The sequence below is a fragment of the Sinocyclocheilus grahami genome, unplaced genomic scaffold, assembly GCF_001515645.1.
Source record: "Sinocyclocheilus grahami isolate Dianchi unplaced genomic scaffold, SAMN03320097.WGS_v1.1 scaffold821.1, whole genome shotgun sequence".
Lineage (NCBI taxonomy): Eukaryota > Metazoa > Chordata > Actinopteri > Cypriniformes > Cyprinidae > Sinocyclocheilus > Sinocyclocheilus grahami.
The window spans coordinates 461,258-468,037 of NW_015506000.1; the positions used below are offsets into that span (position 1 = coordinate 461,258).

Here is a 6,780-nt window from a genome sequence, read left to right on the forward strand (position 1 = left end):
AGGGGGGGGGGGTAATTAATGTTGTGTTATGTTTGTTTATTTATTTATTTATTTTAGCAATTAACTTTTGTTTATATGTGACAAACAATATTCATACCTAAAATAAATAAATTAAATCATAAAAAACAAAACTTCTAACCATTACATGACAGTCAGCTTGTGAATTTTATTTTATTTAAATTTATTTGTGCATTTTATTATTTAGGCAGGAGGCTATGGATTTTATTTATTATACTGTATACGTCTGACTGTAATATGATAGACAGATAGATAGATAGATAGATAGATAGATAGATAGATAGATAGATAGATAAATTTTATTTTTTATTTATTTATTTATTGGCTATTTTACTTTATTTATTTAGGTATTAATTTGATTTATTATATATGTGGGACTGTAATATGATAGTCAGCTTGTGGTGTTTTTATTTTATTTTGTCTGTTTATCTTTTTTTAAGCTATGCAAATGCATACAGATGTATATGATATTTATTATATACTTTTGACTATTGCATGACAGACAACTTGTGATGTTTTTTCTTTTTTGTCTCAGGCCTGCTCGTTAAATTCACAATTTGGTTCTAACCATAGTTCAGTATGCACGGTTGTAATATTACTTATACAATAGTCCATACAAAAGTCATTCTTGTACTTTTATAATGTGCATTTTAACATATGTGATCCTGGAGCACAAAAGCAGTGTTGAGTCGCTGGGGGATATTTGTAGCAATAGCCAACAATACATTGTATGGGTCACAATTATACATTTCTCTTTTATGCCAAAAATCATTAGGATATTAAGTAAAGATCATGTTCCATGAAGATATTTTGTACATTTCCTACAGTAAATATATCAACACTTAATGTTTGATTAGTAATATGCATTGCTAAGAACTTCATTTGGACAACTTTAAAGATGATTTTCTCAATATTTAGATTTTTTTGCACCCTCAGATTCCAGATTTTCAAATATTGTCCTATCCTAACAAACCATACATCAATGGAAAGATTATTTATTCAGCTTTCATGTGATGTATCAATCTCAATTTCGAAAAATTGACCCATATGACGGGTTTTGTGGTCCAGGGTCACATATGCATTTTGCAAATGCTTTTTATCCAAAGCAACTTGCATTGCATTTAGCTTTTATCAATTCATGCACTGCCTGGAAATACATTTGCATTTAAATGTGAAGGTAAATCACCAGTGAACTTGCAAAGAAACACTGGTTTGCTGTAGGTTGTTTTTGTTTGCATAGGCCACTTGATTTAATATTTGTTATCTAATGCAATGATACTCGGACATTTTTAAGTGTCCAAATATATTTTGGGAGAAACCACAGGCTTCTGTACCACCAAGAAACTACCTGAGAGCCTTGCGATCACTGGGCTGGTTTTAGAGGTTTTGTTGCATGCAGCGCTGCGGTGAGCCGGATTGGTTTCGACAGTAGTCTTGGCCGCGCGTCTTGCTGTTAGCATCAGACCTGGCAGCTCTTCTACTGTCTGACCGCTGACAGGCAGACAGAAATGCCGCAGTGCATCAGCCACATCAGTTCATCTCAGCCAAACACTGGAGCTCCTTCATTCCCCTCTGCTCCTCATCTGTCCATCCATCCGTCTCTCCGTCCCTGCGCACAGATTACAGCCGGAGACACAAGCAGTGTCACTTTCTGAGCTCGCGGGAAGATGATGTGAATAATAAAAAAGAGAGAGAAATGGGAAGCAGTTTGTGGGAAAATAAAGTTGACACTGTCATACAGTTGAGCTTCTTCTGCACAGGAGGCTGGAAACAAAACCCTAAAGCTAAGAAACCTATGAAATCGGTTTTGTTTTTCCCAAAATTCCATTGCATTTTTGCGATTCTGTTTTCTTATTCCGTTTAATTAATTGTAATAATCAAAAAGGATGTCTAATTAATCGAATTCATAAAACTTTAACAATTTAATATTTTTTATATTTTAATAAATTTGAACAATAATAGTGCTCTGTGAAATGTTTTTTTTTTTTTTCAAAGTTAATTAAATTTTTTCCCAATTTTAATGTTTTCTGCTTAATTTTTCCTGAATTCCATTTTTAATGGTTTAATAAAATTTTAAGAATCAAAAGGTACATTTAATTAATTTAACTCCTATAACTTGAACTATTTAATAATTTATTACAAATTTAACAATAATAGGGCTCTATGAAATTAGTTTTTTGTTTTTGTCTTTTTTTTCAATTTCAATTTCTGCACAGCTTTCATTTTTCTGGATTCCATTTTTTTTTTATTCTGTTTAATTGAATTGTATTTATCAAGAAGAATGTCTAATCCACTGAATTAAAATTTTTTTAATATAATTTATTAATGTATTAAAGATGTAACAATAACAGAGTTTCTGTTAGAGTCAAATGTTAAATTTTTTTCAAATTCCATTTTATTGTTTTCCCATTTTTATGTTTTCTGTTTACATTTTTTTTAAGTTTTAATTTAATAATTTTTCTGGATTCCATTTTTTAAATTCTGTTTAATTTAATTTTATTCGTCAAGAAGGATGTTTAATCAACTGAATTCTTAAAAAAAAACAATTTCATAATTTATTAAAGATGTAACAATAACAGAGATCTATCAAATGTTTCATTTTTTTTTTCAAATTCCATTTGATTTTTTTCTCCATTTTGATGTTTTCTGTTGACATTTTTCTGGATTCCATTTTTAATGTTTAACTTTTTTTTCCATTAATGCTCATGTCTAATCAATTGAATTCATAAAACTTTAACAATGTAATAATTTCTTTAATTTTTAACAATAAAATGGCCCTTTGAAATGTTTCATTTTTCAGAAATGCTCCATTGTAATTAACCTATTTTCTGTGTTTTATGATTGAATACAAATTCATAACTTTTTTTTCCATTAATGCTCATGTCTAATCAATTGAATTCATAAAACTTTAACAATGTAATAATTTCTTTAATTTTAACAATAAAATGGCCCTTTGAAATGTTTCATTTTTCAGAAATGCTCCATTGTAATTAACCTATTTTCTGTGTTTTATGATTGAATACAAATTCATTATCAAAAATTATGGAAATCAAATAAATGCACAAAACTTTAACAATTAATTAATCTTTTAAATATGAAATGAAATTTGCCAAAAGTGCTGCACGTCAGGTTTACAGTTTAAATTAATTATTGTATGATATTGCTTAAATTAATTTAAACAACTTTTCTGGATTCTGTGTTTTATTATAATTTAGTAAATCTCCTACTGTAAATATATCAAAACTTAATGTTTGATTAGTAATATGCATTGCTAAGAACTTCATTTGAACAACTTTAAAGATGATTTTCTCAATATTTAGATTTTTTTTGCACCCTCAGATTCCAGATTTTCAAATAGTTGCATCTCGGCCAAATATTGTCCGATCTTAACCAACCATACATCCATGGAAAGATTATTTATTCAGCTTTCAGCTGATGTATACATCTCAATTAAAAAAAATATGACTGGTTTTGTAGTCCAGGGTCACATTTAAGAAAATATACAGTAAATATATATATTTATACAGTAAATTCCATTTTTATGACTGGATTCTGCGATTGCGTCTGCATTTTCTCCATCACGGAAATCATAGGGCCCTAGATAGCCCTTGTTTGTAATTATTAGGGTTTTCTTGCAGGTCTCGTTTCACAGCTAACCAGCGTGACCAGTCAGCATCCAAGAACTTGAAGAGGCTAATCATAATAAACGTAATGATTAATATGTGATGAGTGGAGTTTGGATTAAGTGTTCTCGGTGCAGCAATCAAGTCATGTAATCGTGTCTCATGAAAGCGTGCAGATGGCTGTAATCTGTAATAGAGTTATACGCTTTAATCAGTTTGGAGAGCGGCGGTAAATGGCACCGAAGTGACCTTTAACTGGAGGAATATTGTGACTGGAGGCTCAGCTGTTTGGTCTGTGTATGAGAGTCTGTTAACTGTGTCTCTGTTTGCTCCGCTCGGGAATCTGATGAAGCGTAAAGGTCAGAAGATGTTTGTGAATTCACACATTTGCATGAGATACTTGAGGATCCTTTGAACTCAATCAGCGAGGATCTTTCCGCTCTCGTTTCTCAGTCTCGGCTCTGACTTTGACCTTGGCTCTTCTTTAAGTCCGCTGAAGCGATAAAAGAATCAGCTTTAGTGAAAAGAAACACGTCTCCGCTGCTGTTATCTTCCAATAGGTTTTAAATGTGATCTGAGAAAGGACGGCAGTGGATTGATCTCGCTGATCTCGAGGTATGACTGTGGATTGCTGGGTAATTTTTGCAGTGCTTTTTTTTATAAACATAGCAACACTTTTCATGTATGTAATCAAATTGCTTACTGAGTTATGAGGGGTTTTAAGCAGCCATTATGACTGGAATTCAATAATATTGCATGCAGTGTCTGGCCGCACATAAAACCAATTTAACTGGCTTGGCTTTATGAAATATTTGGAGGAATCTCAGTTAGTTTGGTCACATTTTCTCAGGAGGGTCTTTAGAGGGTATATGAGAAATTTAATTTGTGGATCAACAGCTTAGGATGTGATTGAAAAGCTAGATTGGGAAAATATTCATAAATGGTGCAAAATAATGGAAATTTGACCACCACCACTAACTTCATTGTGATTTAGCATAGAGTTATTATAGTTAACTAAATCTGAAACTAGAACCGTAAAAAAAAATAAAAAAAAATAACAGTACTTTAACTGAAAGAAAATGAAAGAAAATATAAAAATATTTAACGTATTTTATTTCAGTTGATGTATTGAAATAACAAACTAGAAATGACCAAACACAATATATGTCTAGATAGTTTTAATAAATAAAAATTATAAAAATAACAAAATGACTAAAACTTTAACAAAAATATAAATGTCTGAAAATTGATTCAAAATATTAATAAAAGCTATAATAACTCAGTGCAAAGTAGAATATATATATATATATAATAATATAATATATACATGTATGTGTATTTATATATACATAATAAATATACACAGTCCACAAACATGTAATCACAATCTTTTATTTTGTATGTGATAAATCGTTTGACAGCTTAATCTATTTTCAGTTTTAGTAATTTTAGTACTTCAGCTTAAACTTAGCTGTCTATGTACTATTATATTATTTTGAATAAGCTTTTATTTTTATATTTTAAGTGACTTTCGTTTTCGTTTATTTTAGTAATTTTTAAGCCTTGTTAAGCTTGTTAAGGCTTGTTTTATTTAATCTTAATTTCATTTTAAATCTCAATAGTATGTGAAGTTAACTGATCTTTCTCCTGTGTTTTCCAGATGCGCTGTGGACCTTGTCCTTGAGCTCTTGCAGCTGTGACTGAACAGAAACTCCTTCAACGCCGACCGCCGTTCTTCCTCTCTATCTCTTCTCACGCTCTCCATGGCTAATCTTCTGAGCTATGTTTTGTTCCTGGCGCTCCGGACGTTCGCTGCCCCGCCGGAGTCCATCCAAGTGTGGCCCGGGGGATTGACGCCGGCCCCGGGAGATCTGGGCAACGATACGGTTGGCCCTTCTTTAGTCCCCCCTCCAGGAACCAGCAAACACGCTCCGCACAGCATCATCATCGGCGTGCGGAAAGGAGGCACCAGAGCGTTGCTGGAAATGCTGGATATCCATCCCGAAGTAGCAGCGGCGGCCACCGAAGTTCACTTCTTCGACTGGGACGAGAACTACGCCAAAGGCTTCGAATGGTACCGGGACCAAATGCCCTATTCGTACCCAAATCAGATCACCGTGGAAAAGACGCCGGGGTACTTCACGTCTCCGGTGGCGCCTGCGCGGATCCACGCCATGAACGCTTCCATCAGACTCTTGCTGATCCTGAGAGACCCGACGGAGAGAGTCATATCGGACTATACGCAAGTCTACTTCAACCGCTTGGAGAACCACAAACCCGTACAGGCCATCGAGAACATGCTAGTCAAGAACGGCGCGCTAAACACGCGCTACAAAGCCATCCAGCGCAGTCTTTACGACGTCCACATGAGGAACTGGCTCCAGCAATTTCCTCTGGAGCAGATCCACATTGTGGACGGGGATACGCTTATCCATGACCCCTTACCGGAGCTCCAGCGAGTCGAACGCTTCTTGCATCTGCCGCCTCGGATCGTGGCGTCCAACTTCTATTTTAACCAGACCAAAGGCTTCTACTGCATTCGCAGTGACGGCCATGAGCGATGCCTGCACGAGTCGAAAGGACGGCCGCATCCGCCTGTTAACAGCACTGTGCTGCGACAGCTGCGTTTGTACTTGCGCCAACACAATCGGAACTTCTACCGGCTCATAGGACGCACCTTTAACTGGCAGTAGTGGGAGGGGCTGGAATTAGCCAATCACAGCCCAGCTGAGGGACTGATTGACAGCTGATGGACCGTACAAACCACTCCCCCTCGGACACGTCTCTTAAATGCCTTCGGACTGCTTTTAAAGGGAGAGTTCACCCAAAAATTCGAATTCACTGTTAAGTCACTCTCCCTCAGGCTATTCAAGATGTAGGTGAGTTTTTTTTTCTTCCGAATTACAGTAAAGAAGATTTTTAGCTGAAAACGTGGTGATTCACATAATGCAAGTCAATGGCTACCGGCACTTTAAGAGTCAAAAAAGCACATACAGGCAACGTGAAATGAATCCCCGTTGCTTCTGACGATATATTGAGGTCTTATGAAGCGAAATGATCAGCCTGTGCAAGAAACTAAACGTTATTTACAACATTATCACCTGTAATCCAGAGCCTCAGGCAAATTGGGAAATCTGAT

At 35.0% G+C, this 6,780-nt stretch overlaps 1 protein-coding gene across 5 annotated transcripts in view; it reads left to right on the top strand.

The window, feature by feature from the left end:
- Positions 1-6,503, top strand: part of LOC107562391 (heparan sulfate glucosamine 3-O-sulfotransferase 1-like) — a 78,508-nt gene extending 72,005 nt beyond the window's left edge. For all 5 annotated transcript variants that reach the window (XM_016247018.1, XM_016247023.1, XM_016247020.1 and 2 more), the window contains exon 2: positions 5,302-6,503. In XM_016247018.1, coding sequence (XP_016102504.1) covers positions 5,405-6,334 — 930 coding nt within the window. In that variant the 5' untranslated portion in view covers positions 5,302-5,404 and the 3' untranslated portion in view covers positions 6,335-6,503. The remainder of the gene's footprint in view (positions 1-5,301) is intronic.
- Positions 6,504-6,780: the final 277 nt, after the last annotated feature.